The 23,600-nt window shown below is 42.6% G+C and overlaps 1 protein-coding gene across 2 annotated transcripts in view; it reads left to right on the forward strand.

The window, feature by feature from the left end:
* DNAJC2 (DnaJ heat shock protein family (Hsp40) member C2) overlaps nucleotides 1-23,597 on the forward strand; it is a 36,738-nt gene extending 13,141 nt beyond the window's left edge. The window contains exons 6-17 of one of the 2 annotated variants that reach the window (XR_009156051.1): nucleotides 1,874-1,954; nucleotides 3,161-3,226; nucleotides 4,534-4,625; nucleotides 4,716-4,837; nucleotides 9,020-9,169; nucleotides 12,218-12,306; nucleotides 12,398-12,467; nucleotides 16,599-16,783; nucleotides 18,410-18,524; nucleotides 20,708-20,815; nucleotides 22,063-22,217; nucleotides 23,453-23,597. Coding sequence is in view for 1 of the 2 variants with exons in the window: in XM_058190569.1 (XP_058046552.1) it covers nucleotides 1,874-1,954; nucleotides 3,161-3,226; nucleotides 4,534-4,625; nucleotides 4,716-4,837; nucleotides 9,020-9,169; nucleotides 12,218-12,306; nucleotides 12,398-12,467; nucleotides 16,599-16,783; nucleotides 18,410-18,510; nucleotides 20,708-20,815; nucleotides 22,063-22,217; nucleotides 23,453-23,527 (1,294 nt within the window). In the remaining variant the exon portion in view is untranslated. The remainder of the gene's footprint in view (nucleotides 1-1,873; nucleotides 1,955-3,160; nucleotides 3,227-4,533; nucleotides 4,626-4,715; nucleotides 4,838-9,019; nucleotides 9,170-12,217; nucleotides 12,307-12,397; nucleotides 12,468-16,598; nucleotides 16,784-18,409; nucleotides 18,525-20,707; nucleotides 20,816-22,062; nucleotides 22,218-23,452) is intronic. The other variant, XM_058190569.1, reaches the window with a different exon arrangement.
* Nucleotides 23,598-23,600: the final 3 nt, after the last annotated feature.

The following is a 23,600-nucleotide window of genomic DNA, read 5'->3' on the forward strand; positions in this document are numbered from 1 at the left end:
CTAATCGGAATGCGTATGCATGTGCTTGGATGTGTGCGCTCTGGAGCGCTGGAAACCCAAAGAATAGCTGACCAGTGCGCATGCCTGTTTTTTGGCCATTTTCCGGGCCGTTTTTCAGGCTGTTTTTCAGGCTGGTTTTGTTGTGGTCCACCAGCAGTCTGTGGACCTGGCAGCGGAGTCGGACAGTGAGGAGGCCGGGGAGGACAATGGGCCAGTCCTGGAGTCAGGGGAAGGCCCGGACGAGGGCTCTGTGTCGGAGGCAGAGATGGGGCCAGGGCCATCTGGGAGCAATGCTCAGACTCCGGAGCCTCCAGAGGCGGACAGCAGAGAGGCAGAGGAACAGGAGGAGCCTATTCCTAGTGCATGCATGCGAAGAGCTGCCAGAAGGCAAGAGCAGCTAAAGCAAAAAGGACGACTCAGGAGTAAGGCCAGGAGATGATTGGCCACTCCCGTAAGGCTTAAAAGAATAGCAACGAGCCATTGGGTTCTTTGTAAAAAAAGCAAAATTGAATTCCATTGCTTCTTGTCAGCGTCTCTTGAACTTTGTGGGGGTTTTGCCAAGAAAAGCCTTTGGCAGGTTACCAAAGACAACAAAAGTTGGTGATAAAGCCGCAGGACTGTTTATGAAGAATTTGTTTTGGACTCAGCTGAGAATGAATTAATTCTCAGCTGTTCTAATAAAATAAGGACTGAATTGTGTTTGGTAATCACTACTTGGGGCCTCGGTCACAACAGGTTTTGGCCCAGAAAACGGCCTGGTTTTTGGCCGTTTTCCGGTGCTCCGGCGCCCGCAAAGACCAGCTGGCTGGCACGCCAGAAACCAAAAGAACAGTTGCCGATGGTGTGTTCGCAATCACGGTCCTATACTATCCCAAACAAACGATCGTAGTGGTTCCGATTTGCTTCCTGCAACAGATGCCAGTATAGATTATTCCAGTTTCCGAATGGTTCTTAGATTGCTTTCTGCCTTTTGTCGTGGCAGGGACGAGCTACGCCAAAATATTATCTGGTTTCTAAGCCTTGGATAAGTTCCACTCCAGAGGTTCCCCCTTAAATAGCATGTTGCTTCTGGGAATTATAATTATCCATAACTTTTTGGGGCAGGGATGCAGGGTATGTTACAGGTCCTCTTTCTTAAAAAAATCCCATCTAGTGGGACCAAAAAGAAGGGCCTTCTCTGCGGTGGCTCCCTCCCTGCAGAACATCATCTTGGCAGAGATAAAATTGGCCCCCATTTTGACGCTCGTTTGAAAGACCCCGAAGATATGGTTTCGTCAGCAGGCCTGGTGACCCCAGGGAGATATGGAGCCCATCGAGTGGTTTGCTCGATAGTTGTCACCAGAGGGGTTTATATCGGGTTTTGGATTTGGGAGTTTTATGTTTATAAGCCACCCAAAGTCACTATTAGTGAGTTGGGTGGCCATATATACTTTCTTAATAAATTAAACAAACAAAGATGGTAATATTTGTGTTGTAAATGTTGTACCTTGATGGACGTATCTTTTCTTTTGTGTACACTGAGAGCATACGCACCAAAGACAAATTCCTTGTGTGTCCAATCACACTTGGCCAATAAAAAATTCTATTCTATTCTATTCTATTCTATTCTATTCTATTCTATTCTATTCTGTTCTGTTCTATTCTATTCTATTCTAATATTGGCACCAAGGTGCTGTCATATTGCAGTTCTGTTTCTTATTAAGAATTTAGTTGCTTGGGGTATCATGTTAGACCATTTAATATATTGGGTTTTTTTTCTGAATTTTAAATCCCCTTAAGATAAAAAATGCAGATGTTTAGATGTGTAGAACCATGCTGGAGGTGCGATTCCTGCAAAAAAAATTATGTTTGTTTGTTTGATAATTTGCTACAGGTGGTCAAATAAGAAAAATGTTCCTAAACTTGGGGATATGAACTCAACTTTTGATGAGGTGGATGCCTTTTATTCTTTCTGGTAAGTGAATTAATTCTCCCTCCTTTTTATCTGGATCATACAGATAAAACCTATAGGAAAAGCAAATTGGAAATGAATAGAAGTAAATCTATATAAGTATATGATAAAATATTGCGGTCTTTAGCTTTTTTTAATTAACCTGTTTCATTCCCTTCCCCCATCTTCCCTAAAATAAACTATCATAAATATAACTGCGTTTCAGACACCAGTCCATAGACCAAACATTGGTGAGAGGATAGGATAGGATAGGATAGGATAGGATAGGATAGGATAGGATAGGATAGGATAGGATAGGATAGGATAGGATAGGATAGGATAGGATAGGATGAATGGAAAATAGAACAGTATAAATAGAATGAAATGAATAATAGAATAGAAAATATGGAATGGAGAATAGGAATGGGAATAGGAATGGAATGGAATGGAATGGAATGGAATGGAATAGAATAGAATAGAATAGAATAGAATAGAATAGAATAGAATAGAATAGAATAGAATAGAATAGAATAGAATAGGTGGAAGAGACCTTGGAGGTCTTCTAGTGCAATCCCCTGCTTAGACATGAAACCCTATACCATCAGACAAAGGGTTATCCAATCTCTACTTAAAAACTTCCAGTCAGGATGCTGGCAGGGAAATTCTGGAAATTGAACTCCACGCATCTTTAAGTAGCAGAGGTTGAAAAATTCCGATCTACTACCCTGTTTCCCCCAAAATCCCCTATAATAAGTCGGGATTTTGAGCGCATGGCAATACGGCCAAGTGCTTATTTCAGGGTTCAAAAAAGTATAAGACAGGGTCTTATTTTCGGGGAAACCTGATATATAGGTGTGATATTAAGTTTTGGGTTTGGAAAACGGGCTTTTATTTTCACTAACCCACGGATGTATATAACTAGTCAAAGCCTGCTCCCTGTCATGCTGTATTTAGTCTGCTATGTAAAACACATGTTAAAAGGACAAAAATATATGTGGCAGTATAGAATATTGCTTTGCATGTTTTGTGATTCTTGTGATTTTCACTGGATATGGTGTTTCCATGTAGTAGGACTCCAAAGAATAAAAGTGATATTTCATGCTTTCTAATCTGGTTGGAATTCACACATTAACAATACGGATTATTAAAAAGGCTTTTAAATTATATCACGGAGCGGTCATTGTCCCCTGTGTTTTTTATTGACTTTTTCTCTCGGTGTTACTGCAACAGGTATAACTTTGATTCTTGGCGAGAATTTTCTTACTTGGATGAAGAAGAAAAAGAGAAAGCAGAATGGTGCGTAAAGGAAAGAGCTTTTCAAAAGAAATGATTAATATATAAAATGATAAGTTCACACATTATACTGGGTGTCACCAATTTTAGACAGTCCTGAACTTGTCTGCTCAGAAATAAACCCTATTTAATTCAGTGGAAAATACTTACATATGCATACCCTGTTTCCCTGAAAATAGGACCCAACCATAAAATAAGTCCTAGCATGATTTTTCAGGATACTCGTAATATAAGCCCTACTCCAAAAATAAGCCCCCGTTAAGATTGTCAGCCAGCTGGATGCATTTAGTGCCGTATTTCCATAAAAATAAGACTTAAGCAGAATATAAGCCCTCGTGTCTTTTGGAGCAAAAAATAATATCAGACCCCACTCTTATTTTCAGGGAAACACGGTAGCTATGAAGAGAATTGAAGCCTTATCTAGGAATACGTCTGGACTTAAATAGTAAACTTGTATTGCAGCCTATTGCTAGACAGAACATTATTGTCGCTTTGTTCTTATTATTAGTGCTTTTCCTGACTCTTGGCAATTGCATGGACAATCATGCAGTTTTCAACAGAGAGCGAGAGAGTCATAAGTAATTGGGGAGTTGGACAATAACTTCAAATACTCAGCAACTGGCCATCAGCCAAGGATTATCTGTATATGTCTTTCATCATTCATGGTTTGTTTTTTTGTTTTTTTTTAAAAACAAAATATTTTTTGAGAAAAGAAGGAAAAAACACAAAGAGATTTTTCAGGAAGAATAGGACCTGACTTATCTGAACTTTGTAAATAAAAAAAACCCACGCAAAACAAGTTGATTTAAATGCTATTGAATACAATAGCCTAGGACCGTGATGGCAAACCAATGGCAAGCATGCCGGAAGTGGCACGCAGAGCCATCTCTCCAGGCACACGAGCTGTTGTCTGTTACTCTTCCGGTTTCCGGTGCGCCAGCCAGCTGGCTGGTGTGCAGGGAGTGCCGGAAACTGGAAGAGCAGCCTCCCGGTACGCATGCGCTCACCAGGAAGATGATCTTCCGTTTTCCAGCACGCACATGCGCGCCAGTCAGCTAGTCTTCACACATGCATGCACACCAGAAACCGGAAGACCAGGTGGGCGGTGCGCATGCGTGTGTCGGAAACCGGAAAATCATGTTCCTGGCGCACGCATGCGCACTGTGTGGCTGCTTTTACGGTTTCCAGCACCGTACGCTCCTGTTTTGGCACTTCATGCCGAAAAGGTTCGCCAATACTAGCCTAGGACCATGGCTTATTTTGAAAACATTTCCGAGCTAATCCGAGCTTCCTTTCATCTTTCCCTGCAGTCGAGATGAGAGAAGATGGATTGAGAAGCAAAACAGAGCAGGTAGATCGTTAAGGAAAAAGGAAGAGATGAATAGAATGAGGACATTAGTTGGTAAGTATGAACTCCTCGGGCTATCTGATCGTTAAATGCCATCTTTTGTGCCAGCCCTACACATATATAAAATTTTCTTTCCGTTCCAAGATAACTCGTACAGTTGTGATCCCAGAATTAAAAAGTTCAAGGAGGAAGAAAGAGCAAAGAAAGAAGCCGAGAAGAAAGCGAAGGCAGAAGCAAAACGAAAAGAGCAAGAGGAAAAAGAAAGAGTAAGTTGTACATTATACGTGAAGCTGAAACCCTTTAAGACAGGGGTCTCCAACCTTGGCAACTTTAAGCCTTGTGAACTTCAACTCCCAGAATCCCTCCGCCAGCTTTGCTGGTTGTTGGGGGAGTTGAAGTCCACAAGCCTTAAAGTTGCCAAGGTTGGAGACCCCTGACTTAAGATATCATAAACGCATGCATAGGCTTGGGATTTTCATAGTTTAATAGCAATAGCACTTAGACTTATATACCGCTTCACAGCCCCTTCTAATCGGTTTACAGAGTCAGCCTCTTGCCCCCCAAAATCTCGGTCCTCATTTTTACCCACCTCGGAAGGATGGAAGGCTGAGTCAACCTTGAGCCTGGTGAGATTCAATCTGCCAAATTGCAGCCGGTCAGCAGAAGCAGCCGGCAGTACTGCACCCTAACCACTGCGCCACCACGGCTAGATAATGGCTATCTATTTCACATATTGTAGCATGCATGCAACATGTTAAAAGAATAAATCCTGGTTGACAAAGTTACGGCTGGGATTATTCAAGAAGTCACGTCAAGCAATGTTTTGGTTCATCCCGTAAAACGAGATTCCGCAATGCAACAGCCACAGAGAATACATTACAGTTCTTGATATCTGCAGAGCCTCCAAATGAAAGGATTACCATTTTAAAAATAAAGTCGATGAAACGGCGCAAGCTTTTCCGATGCTGCAATTCAGGGCTCGTACAGGTCAAAATGTTGAGAATTTGGGGGGAATCTCCTGAACATTTATTTTGGTTTTCCCTCCAGAGCAGTCTACTCATTTCTTCCAGTTCACTAGTGATTTCTGTATCGTGGGTTAGGAAGCATTGATATCAGCACCATATGCAAACTCACTCCTGATTGTGTTCAGGCTTATTTGTAATCTGAATCCTCCTCTGGAATCCAGTGAACATATCTTGAAGTAAAGTAGTGGCCAAAATTGTGGAAACCTTTTCGGGAAAAGTGTATTTTTGAGGTTTGATGGCAAATAACACCACTTTTTTTTTTGTGGGGGAGTTTCAATCCTATTCCACTGCTGGAATGGCCTGGGAATAGCCCAGACCTTAACCCAATTGAAAATCCATGGAGCCGACTAAAGAAACTTGTTAAGTCAGAAGCGACCCAGCAATGAAACCCAGTTAATAGAAGCAACCATTCAATCTTGATTTCACATTAGAACAGCTGCAGAACTCAAAGACTTGGTTCACTCCATGGGAAGATGTTGTAAGGCCGCAATTCATGCTAAAAGTTACCCATCAAAGTATTAACTGACAGGGTGATCATTTTTGCATATCTCATTTTTTCTATGTGACTTACTTTTCTTTATACTGTAACTGCTATTCTAATAGCAAATCTTTCCTAGAAGTTATTGCATTACATTCTTGATTAAATTATCTTTCCATTGATATATAATTTTATGCTACTACTACAAAAAAAAAAGAAAAGTGATATTATTAGCTAGTTTTAGAAAATACACATTTCCCAAAAAGTTTCCACAATTTTGGCCACTACTATATATCTTATATATAGAGTTATATAGAGTTATATAGTTTTTATATATATATATTTGTTTTCTGAGGTTTTCGCGGGTGTTTGTATGTAGGTCTTTGGTTATTTGGGTTTTCTCCTGCGTAAAATTGGAAGTGTCTTGGTGACGTTTCGACGAAGTCTCATTCGTCATCTTCAGGCTTCAGCTTCATGCTTCTGGGAGCAATGTGTGATTGCAGCTGTTTCTTCCTTTTTAACTGCTAGTGGAGGTTTGAACTGATTGGGTGGGAGCTTGGCTGTGCTCTGATTGGATGGGGGTTTTTTTGTGCTCTGATTGGCTGGGGGTGTGTCCTGTGTTGGTGGGGGCTTGGTTGTGCTCAGATTAGTGCACACATTGAAGAACACAAGAACTCAGTCAAAAAAGAGGAACCAACTTCTTCCCTGGTCTAACACCTTAAAGCCACAGGACACGATATTGACTTTAAAAAGACCAGAACTATCGCCAAAACTGAACACTTTAACAACAGAACAATCAGAGAAGCCATTGAGATAGAAAAACGCCCACACAGCATGAACAAACGAGATGATACCTCCCGCCTACCAGCCATTTGGAAACCCGCCCTTATTGACAAACGAGTCCCTAACACGAGGAATGACACCAGACCCACACTCACAAGGTCCACACAGGATGTCACCACTACACATCCACCCAGAAAGCAGACCCAAACCCACACTGATCAGGAAGCACGACCAAGGACCAGAAGCCAGACCGCAGCTGCAACATTAGCCATTTCAAACCCCTCCAATCCATACATACAGCAGACAGACACCCACTATGAAGATGTAGCACGACCACAAACACGAAGCCAAACAACAGCAATGCAGCTCACCAGCTCAAATCTCCCTGCAACTCAGACTAATCTGAGCACAACCAAACCCCCACCAACACAGGACACACACCCCCAGCCAATCAGAGCACAAAAAAAACCCCAGCCAATCAGAGCACAGCCAAGCTCCCACCCAATCAGTTCAAACCCCCACTAGCAGTTAAAAAGGAAGAAACAGCTGCAATCACACATTGCTCCTAGAAGCACGAAGCTGAAGCCTGAAGATGACGAATGAGACTTCGTCGAAACGTCGCCAAGACACTTCCAATTTTACGTGGGAGAAAACCCGAATAACCAAAGACCTACATACAAACACCCGCGAAAACCTCAGAAAACAAATAGTTATAGTTATATAGTTATATAGAGGGTTATAGACAAGACATATACTTGTCCCAGCTTCTGCTAACCTAGCAGTTTCGAAAGCACGTAAAATTGCAAGTAGAAAAAATAGGGACCACCTTTGGTGGGAAGGGAACAGTGTTCCGTGCACCTTTGGCATTGAGTCATGCCGGCCACATGACCACGGAGACGTCTTCGGACAGCGCTGGCTCTTCTGCTTTGAAACGGAGATGAGCACCGCCCCCTAGAGTCGGGAACGACTAGCATGTATGTGCGAGGGGAACCTTTACCTTTACCTATATATCTTAAGTCAGGATCTAACCTGGCAAATATTTTATGTTGGCGTACTTGTGGCTATTACAAACAGTTGTGGTCCACCCACAATCAAGTACTTAAATTTAGCTCAAGGTACCAAAGTAGATTGTTTCACGTAATCCAGTAATTAAGTCTGTATGTTTACGGGTAGTCCTCGACTGACAACTGTTTGTTTATTGACAGTTCGAAGTTTCAACGACACTAAAAAAGGTGACTTATGTCCATTTTTCACACTTACGACCCTTGCAGCATCCCCACGGTCACACGATTTATATTCAGATTGCTTGACAACTGGTTTATATTTATGACGGTGGCAGCGTCAAGTGGTCATGTGATCCTTTCTCACGAGCAAAGTCCATGGGGGAGCCAGATTCACTTAACAACCGTGTTCCTAAATTTAAGAACTGCAGTGACTCACTTAACAGATGCGGCGAGAAAAGTCGTAAAACCGGGGGCAAAAGTCACTTAAGAAACTTCTCGCCGAACAACATACAGTAAATGTTGGGCTCCACTGTGGTCGTAAGCCGAGGAGTACCTGTACTTGATCCTTAAGATGTTGTGATCAATTGATCTCTCCTTGCTTATCATCATCAGCTGTGGAATAAGAACGGCTGGTTCTTTTAAGATGGCTCTGCTCTATAGCCTTCCCATCTTGATTTGCATTCATTCTTGATAAGGTAAAGGTAAAGGTTCCCCTTGCACATATGTGCTAGTCGTTCCCGACTCTAGGGGGCAGTGCTCATCACCGTTTCAAAGCCGAAGAGCCAGCACTATCTGAAGATGTCTCCATGGTCATTTGGCCGGCATGACTCAGTGCCAAAGTTGCACGGAACGCTGTTACTTTCCCACCAAAGGTGGTTCCTATTTTCCTACTTGCATTTTTTACCTGCTTTCGAACTGCTAGGTTGGCAGAAGCTGGGACAAATAACGGGAGCTCACCCCGTTACACGGCGGCACTAGGGATTCGAACCGCCGAACTGCCGACCTTTCGATCGACAAAGCTCAGCGTCTGAGCCACTGCATTTCTTGATCGAAAAGGGACAAGTCAGGATTTTCAGATCTCAGGCTTTTATTCCCCTTCCGAGTCGCGACTTTAACTTGACGTAGAGAAGGTGACGCCAGAATTTTCTTGCACCTCAGCAAAGGCAGGCGGAACTCGAGATGGCGCGACTGGCCAAGGAGAAGGAGGAGGAGGAAGCGAGACAACAGACTTTGCTGATGAAGAAAGAGAAGGATATTCAGAAGAAAGCGATTAAAAAGGAAAGGCAAAAACTGCGAACCACCTGCAAGGTAAGCAGCTGCTGTCCTTGTCAAACCTTTTCTTTTCTTTTCTTTTTTTTAAGTCAAGCCCGGCGCCCCATAACATAGAATAGAACATAGAATAGAATAGAATAGAATTGAATAGAATTGAATAGAATAGAATAGAATAGAATAGAATAGAATAGAATAGAATAGAATAGAATAGAATAGAATAGAATTTTATTGGCCAAGTGTGATTGGACACACAAGGAATTTGTCTTGGTGCATATGCTCTCAGTGTACATAAAAGAAAAGATACGTTCATCAAGGTACAACATTTACAACACAATTGATGGTCAATATATCAATATAAATCATAAGGATTGCCAGCAACAAGTTATAGTCATACAGTCATAAGTGGAAAGAGATTGGTGATGGGAACTATGAAACGATTAATAGTAGTGCAGATTCAGTAAATAGTCTGACAGTGTTGATGAAATTATTTGTTTAGCAGAGTGATGGCCTTCAGGAAAAAACTGTTCTTGTGTCTAGTTGTTCTGGTGTGCAGTGCTCTATAGCGTCGTTTTGAGAGTAGGAGTTGAAACAGTTTATGTCCAGGATGCGAGGGGTCTGTAAATATTTTCACGGCCCTCTTCTTGATTCGTGCAGTATACAGGTCCTCAATGGAAGGCAGGTTGGTAGCAATTATTTTTTCTGCAGTTCTAATGATCCTCTGAAGTCTGTGTTTTTCTTGTTGGGTTGCAGAACCGAACCTGACAGTTATAGAGGTGCAAATGACAGACTCAATAATTCCTCTGTAGAGGAATTATTATACATCATTTATAATCGTTAAACCTGGGGGAAACGCGAGACGACATTGGTATTTGTTTACTTCACGGAATTGGTTTTCTCCAGTGAAATGTTTTCTCCCGCCAGCAGATTTATGTTGAAATTGGGCTTTGATCTTTTCAAAATGTTTCATAGGGTCTCCTGCTTGGGCAGGGAGGATGGATTGGAAGACCTCTAAGGTCCCTTCCAGCTCTATTCTGATTGATTGGCATACTGATAACTCTAATGTAGATATCCAATTACCGGCCAGGAGTTCGTGGTTTAGACAGACTTCCATTTGGAAAGCTATTTAAGAGTTCAGAGGTCCATAAAAACCTCCATTCTTTAAAACTAGCGTTAAACTGCCTGAGCCGATGCTCCGTAGGAGTTAGGGGGTGGTTGAGATGGCGTAGGCCTCTTCTGCTGTCATGGCTACCACACACCAGGAGCCCACCTCAGCAGAATCGCAGGCTATTGCAGTAGAACATCGTGGACCATCCGGAGCTCGTTCGCTTAAGAGAAAAAACAAATAATTCCAATCGGCATTTTAAAAATATTCCAGTCAGTATTTCAAACCCCAGTCTGTATTTCGCAGATGACACAACAGTGATTGGTCTCATTCGAGACAATGACGAATCCGCATATAGACGAGAGGTCGAACGACTAGCCTTGTGGTGCAACCAAAACAATCTGGAACTGAACACACACAAAACCGTAGAAATGGTGGTAGACTTTAGGAAAAACCCTTCCATACTTCCACCTCTCACAATACTTGACAACACAGTATCAACAGTAGAAACCTTCAAATTTCTGGGTTCTATCATATCGCAAGATCTCAAATGGACAGCTAACATCAAAAACATCATTAAAAAAGGACAACAAAGAATGTTCTTTCTGCGCCAACTGAGTAAGCTCAAACTGCCCAAGGAGCTGCTGATCCAATTCTACAGAGGAATTATTAAGTCTGTCATTTGCACCTCTATAACTGTCTGGTTCGGTTCTGCAACCCAACAAGAAAAACACAGACTTCAGAGGATCATTAGAACTGCAGAAAAAATAATTGCTACCAACCTGCCTTCCATGGAGGACCTGTATACTGCACGAATCAAGAAGAGGGCCGTGAAAATATTTACAGACCCCTCGCATCCTGGACATAAACTGTTTCAACTCCTACTCTCAAAACGACGCTATAGAGCACTGCACACCAGAACAACTAGACACAAGAACAGTTTTTTCCTGAAGGCCATCACTCTGCTAAACAAATAATTTCATCAACACTGTCAGACTATTTACTGAATCTGCACTACTATTAATCGTTTCATAGTTCCCATCACCAATCTCTTTCCACTTATGACTGTATGACTATAACTTGTTGCTGGCAATCCTTATGATTTATATTGATATATTGATCATCAATTGTGTTGTAAATGTTGTACCTTGATGAACGTATCTTTTCTTTTATGTACACTGAGAGCATATGCACCAAGAAAAATTCCTTGTGTGTCCAATCACACTTGGCCAATAAAAATTCTATTCTATTCTATTCTATTTGAAAACTAACCCCTTTCAAAATTAAAATTAAAACCTCCAAGGTCAGGGGTGGGCTGCTGGGGGTTCGGGAGAATCTCTAGCTAAGATTCTGTGCAATTTGGAGACCCCCCCCCAAATCCCACTCCTGGCTGGCCCTGCGCACCCCACCCCTCCCAGGAGTCCTCACACGGCCCATTTTGGATGCAGGTAAGTGCAGGGCGCATGCAGAGGCACGGGGAGGGTCTCCGGAGCATGGGGAGGCCATTTTCGGCCTCTGGAGCCTGGGGAGGGCAAAATCGCCTCCCCCCCCCACTATGGTGCAGGCCGACTAGGCCACACGCACCATGGCCACACCCACTCAGCAATTGGGCAGAGAACCCCTTGCTAATATTTTTGAAGCCCACCCCTGTCCAAGATCCCTGCCCAACTCTATATTCTACCCCAAAGTAAGGCCAATAAAAAATTCTATTCTATTCTATTTTCTATTCTATTCTATTCCTGTTCTGTTCTATTCTATTCTATTCTATTCTATTCTATTCTATTCTATTCTATTCTATTCTATTCTAATTCTTTTCTAGTCTATTCCATTTCTTTTCCATTCCATTCCATTCTATTCTTTCTGAACATTGAAACTCATCGTCAGCGTTATAGTCAGGCGTGTTGTATATCAGTTGCATGTAATTTTTTCCCCCTCCCTCTGAAATGTGAAAATTAAAGCATATGATGGCGGTCCGTTTTCAGAACTGGAATTACTTTTCTGACAACGAGGCAGAAAATGTTAAGATGATGGAAGAAGTTGAAAAGCTTTGTGACCGCCTGGAGCTGGCAAGGTATGCAGTCCTGACCTCTACTCCGTGTTTGCTGACCTTCCGCTTTCTGCTACCGGTAGATCTGAAATGTCGCTCAATGATTTATTTTTAGTCTGCAGTGCTTGAATGAAGCACTTACATCCACCACAAAGGACGAAGGGAAGGCTGCGGTATTAAAACAGGTAAATATGAATATTTTGTCGTGTAAAAAAAATAAATAAATCGGCGGAGTAGGGCGAAACGTACGAAAGAGGAAATTTCCCCTATATAGAATGGCGTCTCTAAAAATTGGAACAGCTCACTGCTTTATGGCAGCCGCCGCATCTACTAGAATTTAAATGTAATTAAAAACATTTTTCTGAGGGGCCTATAGTATAGTGACCAGACGTCCCGCTTTTGGCGGGACAGTCCCCTTTTTAATAATTTGTCCCGCGGCATTTCAAAAAAGTCCCGATTTTTTTTTTCACTCCCATTCTGAAAATGGGAGGCGGCAACGCAAGAGGAGGAGGAGGAGGCAGAGAAGGGGGAGTGGTGGAGAAGGGGGCGTGAGATCGCCCGCTGCCTGGAAGAGCCAAGGAGAGCTGAGCCTGCCTGGAAGAGCCGAGAGGAGAGCCGAGCCTGCCTGGAAGAGCCGAGAAGCAGCAGCCGCTCCTCCTCCTTCAGCCAGGTGGCAAGACTCAGTGCGCATGCGCAGCCCCCCCCCCCAATCAATGGTGTTCCGCTTTGCCATTGCTGAAATCTGGTCACTTTAGCCTATAGAGATTTACAGGTAGTCCTCAGCTTATGACCACAATTGAGCCCAAAATTCGTTGCTGCTAAGTGAAACACTTACCAGGTGAATTCTGTTCCGTGTTATACGGCCTTTCGTGCCGCCGTTGCTAAGTGAATCGGGCTTCCCCATGGACTTTGCTTGTCAGGTCACAAAAGAGGATCACATGACCCCGGGGACACAGCCACCGTCATAAATATGAGTCTGTTGCCAAGGGTCTGAATTTGAATCATGTGACCGTGAGGATTCAGCAACGGTCGTAAGCGTGAAAAACGGTCATAAGTAATTTTTTTCAGTGTCGTCATGACTTCAAACAGTCACTAAATGAACTGTTGTAAGTTGAGGACTACCCGTATTTGCAAAATAATAATAATAATTCTGCATTCCCAGAAGAGAAAATACAGTAGAGAAAAAAATATTTTTGTTCAGGAAAAGAAAAAGGAATTTGAAATCTGCATGAGTGAATCCAAGAATGAAAAAGTTATGTTTATCAAGCTACGTGGTGCACAAAAGTGTTAACAAAATGATCACTGGCTTGGGTGTGTGTGTGTTTTATATATATTTGTGTGTAAACCAAAGTACAGTCCATTACTTAATTGGAGTGAAAACTTTCAGTTTAAATAGATTTTTGTGATTACTCTATACAGTAGTGGCCAAAATTGTGGAAACCTTTTTGGGAAAAGTGTATTTTTGAGGTTCAGTGGCTAATAACACCACTTTTTTGGGGGGGAGTTTCAAGATAATCCTGTTCCACTGCTGGATTGGCCTGGGAAGAGCCCAGACCTTAACCCAATTGAAAATCTACGGAACTGACTAAAGAAACATGTTAGTCAGAAGCGACTAAATAAAACCCAGTTAATAGAAGCCATCATTCTATCTTGGTTTCACATTAGAACAGCTGCAGAACTCAAAGACTCGGTTCACTCCATGGGAAGATGTTGTAAGGCCGTAATTCACGCTAAAGGTTACCCATCAAACTATTAACTGACAGGGTGATCATTTTTGCATATCTCATTTTTTCTATGCGGTTCACTTTTCTTCTTTATACTCTAACTGCTATTCTAATAACAAATCCTTCCTAAAAGTTATTGCATTACATTCTTGATTAAATTATCTTTCCATTGATATATCATTTTATGGTGCTACTCCCAAAAAAAAAAGTGGTGTTACTACCTGGTTTTAGAAATTACAGTTTTCCCAAAAGGTTTCCACAATTTTGGCCACTACTGTACATTTGATTATAAATGTGCATTAATGAACCCTGGCTTCATAAAACGGATGGCCCATTTATTTCTGTACTTGATAAGGAGATATCTGATGAGGCTAGCTCCTACTTGCTAAAAAGCAGAACATTTATAGCAATCAGATTTTTATTGATACAAATACAGATTCTTGGGAGTTTCTCCTCACTTTTTGCTGCCCTGCTTAGAGAAAATACAAAAAATACTGTGAACTTTTCTTTGTCTTTTTTTTTTCTCTCTCCACAAGGAAAAATATTCTTTTTCTTTCCTCATTTTACTTCGTAATATTAACAAATCACTTTACTGGGTTTTTTTTAATGCTTGCTTTGATCTTCTTTTTTTCCTTCATATGCTACAGACAGGGAGTTGTATGTTGATAAATCTGCACAGAAGCAAGCACAGCAGATCAGGAAATTTAAAGAAGGAAGGAGTTTGTTCAAGCTACTCCCCAAAACTATGTTTTGAACCTTCCCAGGTGGAAACTTTGAGGCCCTGTTATTAGGCACCTCACCAATTTTTAGAGAGATTATTTTCTTCTACACAGGAACTATACTTAGTTTTTTTTCTATGCCAAATTATTGATTAATATTAGTATTGCCTCTTTTGTTGGCAATACCAGATACTTCATTCACTCCTAAAATACCAAAACTACCGAAGCAGCCATCTCAACAAATAACAGAAAACGATAGAGCTGTTTCTTTCTTATCTAGCCTTTCACGCCACAGAACAGAATATTGGTATTTCCTAGATAGCAATAGCACTTAGACTTCTATACCGCTTCACAATGCTTTACAGTCCTCTCTAAGCGGTTTACAAAGCCAGCCTGTTGCCCTCAACAATCTGGGTCCTCATTTTACTGACCTCGGAAGGATGGAAGGCTGAGTCAACCTTAAGCTGGTCAGGATTGCACTCCTGGCAGTGGGCAATCAGCCTGCAATACTGCATTCTAACCACTGTGCCACAAAGAAGGAGAATAAGAAAGGGAAGGAGGGAAGGAGAGAGGGAAGGAAGGAAGGAAGGAAGGGAGGGAGGAATAGCAGTAGCAACCTGGAGCTGGTCAGAATCGAACTGCTTGCAGTTGGCAGAATTAGCCTGCAATACTGCATTCTAACCACTGTGCCACAAAGAAGGAGAATAAAGTGGGGGAGGGAGGAAAGGAAGGAAGGAAGCAATAGCAATATCAACCTGGAGCCTGTCAGAATCGAACTGCTGGCAGTTGGTAGAATTAGCCTGCAATACTGCATTCTAACCACTGTGCCACCATGGCTCCTACGTAGACTCCTGATTTGGTGGACAGGGATATCCAAGACCACAACCTTACTCGCAGTGGAATGGCTATTTTCCACTGCACCCCAATATCAGCTACTGGAATTCATTCAGAATTAGTGCTATTAGACATTCTTACAATTCGGAGCAAAGATGAAGGCACAATTTTATGCCTGTTTCTGCAGAAATGGAAGAGGAGCTCCCAAAAGAGAATAGGTGACAAAAAACTACCTAGCTACTGAGCAAATAAAAGATGAAGCCCTTCAATATCACTATACAAAACAAATAAATGCCAGTGTAGAACCATCTAAAAATTTCTAATTTCGTGTTGATTAGGGAATTTTTTTACCTCACGTTTGATAAAAGGTACTATACTAAACTTTTTTTCAACACTATTTTACAGTTGTCCTTGATCTTCTATCTGTTTTCCGGGAGGAGCGTGTGTGTTAGTTGAAAACGTATCAGTTTATCAAAATATAATATAAATACAAAATTCAAAAGAAAATAAGGGAGGGGAAAGGGAAGAAAGAAGTGTAGGACCAAAGAAAGGAAAAAAGCATGTTGATTTCCAACTCTTTTTGGTGCAGTAGAATAAGATAATAGCATCAAACCTCAACTTTTTTACTTTTATATCGCAATGTAAATAGTCACTTCTATAACAACAAATCAGTCTAATCAGTGAAACCCAAAATCAAAGTTTCATTCCCCCCCCCCCACCTCGAGCACAAAGTCCAGAAGCGGTTTCCAAGTAGAAACAAAAGTAACCGCGTTCTTTTCTTTAACCAAAGCAGTCAATTTCGCCATCTCTGCTAACTCCCGTCAACTTTTGCAGCCACTCATCCCTTGTGCCAATCAACAGTGTCCTCCTTCCATTTGACCTTTCTGTCCCGTTTTCTGCGTCGGCTTCTTCTCCCACAGCAGTGATTGGAACAAAAATAAATTGGAGGCTGACAATGGCTCCGCGATCGTTAGGAGAAAAAGTACTTTTTGGTTTTTGGTAATTCGGCTGAGAGGTGTGTTTGTTTACATCCATGTAGATAGAACAAGTAAATGAGCAGGTAAGGAGAGAAAAGGAAGAAGCCGAAGCTCGAATGCGGCAAGCCACAAAGAGCTCGGAGAAGTCCACAAGCGGAAGTGTCGGTGGTAGCAAGAACTGGTCGGAAGATGACCTCCAGTTGCTGATTAAAGCAGTCAATCTCTTCCCGGCTGGGACAAACTCAAGGTGAGCCTATATTTTATTCTTTGAGCATCTCTCGACAACCATAAGCATAACCCTCGACTTACAGCAGTTCCCTTGGTAACTGTCGTGTCCCACTCCTCCTCTGACGGCCGGGTCAGGGAAGTCCGTATCAAGCGTGGCCGCAAAGCCTCTGCAGCTTTGCCAAAGTTTTGTCAGAGTTCTCAGGGCAGGCAGGAGACCAGGATGTGACTTCAGCAATCCAAATTAGACTTTGCCTGACTCAAAGAATGCCAAAAAGCAGATCCTTTATATAGGCCATGGGGTGTGGCTCCATCAGCACTTATCCATGCCTGCCCCTCCCTTCCTTTTGCTGACGTCGCCTCTCCATTCTCCAGAAGCGGGGATCTATCCACTGCATCGTTTCGTCCCCAGCTGCCGGTAATTCCAGCTCGTGGCTGGCTTCAGGCGCACATGCTATTGGGGGGAGGTTTGTTTGCTCGGTTTGTCCGGGCATGGTGCCAGGGCTGGAGGCATGCCAGGACATTCTTCTGCACTATGTCTCTGGCTGAGATAGCAGGAGATGAGAGGGGCCCGGCTGTGGAGAGGGGGACGAGCGAGGCACAACAGTAACCGTTGAGTTAAAATAACACTGAAAAAAGCGACTTACGAGCCTTTTTCCACACTTGCGACTGTTGCAGCGCCCCCATGGTCGCGTGATTTGCATTCGGATGCTTGGCAACTGACTCACATTTATGACGGGGTGCATTGTCCCGGGGTCACGCGATCCCATTTTGCAACCTTCTGACAAGCAAAGAACCAGATTCACTTAACAACCTTGTGTCCAACTTAAGAACTGCAGTGCTTCACTTAACAAATGAGGCAAGAAAAGTCGTAAAATGGGGCAAAACTCATTTAGCAACATCAATTGTGGTCATAAGTTGGGGACTACCTATATTACCCTAAAGTGTTGAAAAGAAGAACTTCCAGTGTTGGAAATATTTCATTGCAACCTTTGGTAAGTTAATTCGAAAATTCTGCAAAGAAGCTAAGAAATACTGGACAAAAATTCGTATGTGGTTGGAGAAAATGATACAACAACATATTGATTTCAAACCTTAATTATTCTTGTTGGGGATTTCACCAGAAACTTATAGTAAAGAAAACGTATATCTGATTATTCATGTAATAACTGTAGCTAGAATTGTATTTGCACAAAATTGGAAAAGTGAAGAGATCCCTACAGATAAGCATGTTATTAAGAAAATATTAGAATGTGCAGAAATGAATAGATTAACACTTGCAATTAAAGAAAAAGAAAATTCTGAACATTATAGTATATGGGAGTTATTCTATCAATGGTTAGGGAATAAATATGAAAATTAGAAAGAAAAGCAGAGAATTGAAATATGGAAAATGTTTTAACAAAGTTAAAAAAGCTGAGGATTGTTATAATAGTAGGTATGTTAGGTATTAATAGTAAGAATAGACAAAATATTAAATAGGGCTATAAATTTTAATTGCTACTGCACAAAATATTTGTCCCCGGATGAGACACTGTTTAATGAAAGATGAAATGTTTGTATGAAAATAAAATTAAAAAAATATTTTAAAAAAATTCTGCAAAGAATTTTGGATTATGGATGGGTCTTTTTTTCTTCTTCTTCATAGATGGGAAGTTATTGCCAATTACATGAATTTGCACTCTACCACCGGGATAAAACGAACGGCGAAAGACGTTATCAACAAAGCAAAGAACCTCCAGAAACTTGGTATCGTTATCTTTGTAAGATGGTCTGCATGCCTTCATTTTATTTACTTTTGCTTTAAATTCAGTGTTCGTTCTGCAAGCTTAAAATCATTTTCCGCTATCCCTGGAAATTTCCCATCTTCGTCCAGTCTGAGGCTGAGGGGACGAAACCTTCAAACTCACCGTCTCTCTTTTCTTTCTTGGTCTCTGCTGGGGGTGCTGGTTGCTATTACAGAACATCACGTCTGAATGCTTGAATGAAAGTTTTTAATCTTGTTAATCCAGTCGGTAGCCTCTTAATTTTATGAAATAAGTGGGAAGAAAGGATGCTATCGTTAAAGCAGAATTAAAGCATCAATTCCAATTGAGGTTTTTATGCATGTTCAGAAGCACATACTTTGGTGCATCCAATGATTGTAAAATCTTTGGTGTAGTGGAATTTGCACCAGACAAAATCTTTGTTGTTATAGAGCAGTGGTAGTTAACCTAGTCCCTACCGCCCACTAGTTTTTTTTGTTTGTTTTTTGCATTTATATCCCGCCCTTCTCCGAAGACTCAGGGTGGCTTACACTATGTCAAGCAATAGTCTTCATCCATTTGTATATTATATACAAAGTCAACTTATTGCCCCCCAACAATCTGGGTCCTCATTTTACCTACCTTATAAAGGATGGAAGGCTGAGTCAACCTTGGGCCTGGTGGGACTTGAACCTGCAATATTGCAAGCAGTTGCTGTTAATGATAGGCTGCATTAGCCTGTTGCACCACCAGAGGCCCTAGTGAGCGTTCTAGCTTTCATGGTGGGCGGTAGGGATTTTGTCCGATACTGAAACACTTTCCGTTTTTTTAATTTAATTGACTTTAAAAAAAAAATTCATAGCATTATTTGAAAACATTTTCATTAGGTTTTCATAAAATTCCCCTGACAATTTAAATTTCTGAAAATATACTATTTGTATCGCCCACGCATAAATTTAGTTCACGTTACGTAAGTGAAACTAAATTGCGCTATAGTGCAACCGCAAAGAAAAGAGCCTCGTCCCAGAATAGCTTGCGCATCTCCCCCCACACCACCCAGCTGTAACAGACAAGCAGAGCTGGTAGCTGGCGCCCCCCCAGCCCAAACCCAATCCACGATGCGCGAGAGGCATGCGCAGACGACGATACACGGCGCATTACTGGGCAGTTAGAAAATTTTACTACTGACAGAGATACAAAAGTGGGCGGTAGGTATAAAAAGGTTGACTACCCCTGTTGTAGAGGTTTACTGCAACACACTATCTGATATTACATGTGTATAGAACAGTTAGCTGCAGTCATTGAGAAAATATATTAAGTGGCATTTCTGCTGTTCATGCTGGAGACCAAATCACTTCAGATATTTTCACCATTGATATCTCGTGTTTCCCCGAAAATAATATACCCCCTGATGATAAAGGCAATCGGGTTTTTGAGTGCATGCGCTAAAATAAGCATCCCCCCCCCCAAGAAAATAAGCCCTCCCCAAAAATATTTAAGCGCATGTGCACCGGTCCCCACCATTTCCTCTGGTTAGGGTTAGGGAGACAGAGCTGGAAATCAGGTAAGACGGCAAGAGGAACCCCATCTTGCTCCATGCGCCCCAAAATAATAAGACCTCCCCGAAAATAAGGCCAAGCGCTTATTTCGGGGTTCACAAAAATATAAGACAGGGTCTTATTTTGGGGGAAACATGGTAGATTTATCAAAGAAATGTAATTTGGTGGCCTCTGAGGAGATTAAACAGTTGATGTTGCCAGCATAGCAAAATGACCAGAAATGGCTCGTTTTTTTAAAGAACCAGTGAATGCTTAAACTGGGTGTGTTTTGCCTTTGAATAGAGAAAACAAGGAATCCTGTTTTAAACAGACACAACTTTCATTCCCAAATTGCCTCTGTTGCAAAAAAAAAAATTGTAGACATGCAAACTAGACCATCGTTTGTGTGAACGTAGATATACAGCCTGAAAAGAATCTACATGAGGGGTAAAAAAAAAAAAAGATTATTACAAAATCCTTCCAGAATTCAGACCGCAAGTTTAAAAAAAAAAAAGGTGTGTATTTATTACCAGACTTGACTTATTTGAGCGTAGACGAAATCTCTACCTAATCAAAAAAAAAATTGATGAAGAATCAATAAGATTTCATTTCCTGCAACTTCATCAGTGGCTGATTTGTCTTAATATCTCTCCTCCTTGTTAGATCCCCATCAAAAGGACGACATCAATAAGAAAGCTTTTGATAAATTTAAGAAAGAGCATGGAGTCATACCACAAACAGACAGCGCTGCCCCATCAGAACGCTTTGAAGGTAAATGGAAAACAATTCTTGGTGTGTGTGTGTGTGTTTTAGTATCCGTGTTTCCCTGAAAATAAAGACCGGGTCTTATTTTCTATTGCACCTCAAAATAAGCACTAGGGCTTATTTTTGGGGAATGTCTTATTTTCCCCATGTACAGGAGGCCCACTTCTGCTTGCTCAAGGGGGAGGGGGAGAAGGCTGCGTGGTGTGCTAGTGCTGCCGCCATGAAGCGGGTGGTGGAGCTGCCTCACGCGCCCCGCACAAGATTACCTCAGGGCCCCTGCAGCCAGGCCGCCCATGCCCCGACACCTGACTCTGCAGGGTTCCCCCTCCCACACCTCGTGGCCACAGCACTGCAAGCAACCAGATGGAATGGGCGGGCAGTCGGCTGTGCAGGCTCTTAAGTAGGTCTTATTTTGGGGGTTAGGGCTTATATTATGTGCACACGTTAAAAACCCATGATAGGTCTTATTTTTGGAATAGGCCTTTTTTGGGGGGAACTGTATATTCTACATGGGTGTCTATACACACTCGGAGAGAGTTCTCTAGATGCCAGGTTGCCCTAATGCCAGTGTCAGGGTTCCGACGGATGCCCTAATTAAATCATGAGCCTCGAGCCAAGCTTCAAAAGAAACCCAGTTATTTATTAGGAGCTTAATGTTGGCACATTCCCAAGTGAAGTCAGCTCTGAGCCTACGCAATTTACCCTCCAGTTACAACCCTGTTTCCCCACTTCCCCTAGGGTGTGTCATCAATTACATTCTCCAACGGAGCAATTTCGCGGGTTGTAGAGGTCACTCCCCTCCGGCTGCTGTAGGTAACCCTGGGATGCAGCCTTGAGAGATAAGCATGGAATGTGCATCTGTCTTTGGCTGCCGGGCCTGTTTTGCCGGTTTCCCATCCCCCCTGGCCTATGGCAACTCGAGAGCAGCCCTGGAATGCTTTGCGAGTTGACATTCGGCTCCCTCATCCACTCTCCCCAGCTCAGCAGAATCCAGTAGTAAGAAGGTATATTTAGCATTTTCCACCTGTTGCAACATAGCTTGAAGTATTGGGATTCCATCGAAGACTAGATTAGGAAATAAAGATAGGACCGTCTTTGGACAAAGACCCATTTGTTTTAAAAGCGATTAGGAAAAACAAGAAAAACACTTAGAGCTGGAAGAAAGCTACCCATTTGGAGTCCCACACTTTTGAAAGAAAAATATTTTGAAGGAAATTCTTGCCGTGATACCATTCTCGTTTGTTTTTCCACAGTATCATTCACAGACGCAACTCCGTGGACGACAGAAGAGCAGAAACTCTTAGAACAGGCTCTCAAAACCTATCCAGTGAATACTCCCGAGAGATGGGAGAAAATAGCAGCCTCCGTTCCAGGCCGGTCTAAAAAAGACTGTATGAAGCGATATAAGGTAAAGCCAATGTCTTATTTTGCCTCTTTTTGGGGGGTGGGGTTTAAGAATTAAACCTTAACATACAATTCGGCACCGCAGAATGGTTGCGGTGGCCTAGAGGTGGAGCTCTCACCTCACAATCAGGAGGCTGTGAGTTCGATCCTAGGTAAAGGCAGATATTTCTCTCTCTGGGCACACTGAGAATGTATCTGCTGAACAAAACTCCTGTCGTGTCCCACCCCCACTCCGACGAACGAGTCAAGGAAGTCCGTAACAAACGTGGCAATGAAGCCTCTGCAGCTTGCCAAGTTCCTTCGAGGTTTATCAGGGCAGGCAAGAGTCCAAGTTGTGACTTCAGCAAACTAGATGAGACTTTGCTTGACTCAAGGTTGGAATGCCAAAAGCAGGTCCTTTATATAGGCTGTGGGGTATGGCTCCATGACTCAGCATTTATCCAGGCCTGCCCCACCCTTCCTTCTGCTGGCGTCGCCTCTCAGATCTCCGGAAGCGAGGGTCCACCCACACTGAATTGTCTTCAGCTGGATCTGCTGTCAGCATCTGGGAGAGGGAGGGGTCAGAGGGAGTAGGCCCGGGTAATTCCACCACCTGGCTGGCTTCCTGCTCTGAAGGCTGAGCCAAAGGAACACACGCTGTATGAGTGAGGTTTATTGGGCTTCTCCTTTCACTCCTTGAATCCTCTCCTGGCATGGGGCCAGGGCCAGGTGCTGGAGTCATGACAGGCCGTTCATCTTCATTATCAGACTCAAGAGTCTGATAAAAGGCCCGGTTGGAGACGGGTGGTAGAATTACCCGGGCCTACTCCCTCTGACTATATAAAGGATCTGCTTTCTGGCAGTCTCTGAGTCAGGCAAAAGTCGAACTTATCTTGCTGAAGTCACTTACTGGTCTCCTGCCTGCTCTGAGGACTTTGCTAGGACTTTGGGCAGCGCTGCAGAGGCAAGCCTGATTCGGATTTCCCTGACCCGGCCGTCAGCGGAGGAGTGGGACATGACAGCGGGCCAGTGTGAATGCACACTGTGGGCTGGTGCACGTGAGCACCAGCCCACAACTCATGTGAACTGTGCGCACTGGCCCATCTCTTGTGCAGCCCGGTTCCGAGTAGACCACAGCCTCGTAGTGGGCCGCGGCCCAGGATTTGGACCCCCCCTGTGCTAAGGAGTCTTTCCTGGATAAAAATAATATACCAAAATGGCCAAATTCTGTTTATTCCTTTTTTCTTTCTTTCTCTCTAGGAGCTTGTGGAAATGGTCAAAGCCAAGAAAGCCGCCCAAGAGCAAGTCGTGAACGCTGCTAAAACTAAGAAATGAGATTTCTCCCATGACAATCCTACTAGTGTGTGTTTTTGTTTTGTAATAAAAAAAAAATACAAATGCAGAATGC

Source organism: Ahaetulla prasina, chromosome 7 (assembly GCF_028640845.1).
Source record: "Ahaetulla prasina isolate Xishuangbanna chromosome 7, ASM2864084v1, whole genome shotgun sequence".
In the NCBI taxonomy this organism is placed as follows: Eukaryota; Metazoa; Chordata; class Lepidosauria; order Squamata; family Colubridae; genus Ahaetulla; species Ahaetulla prasina.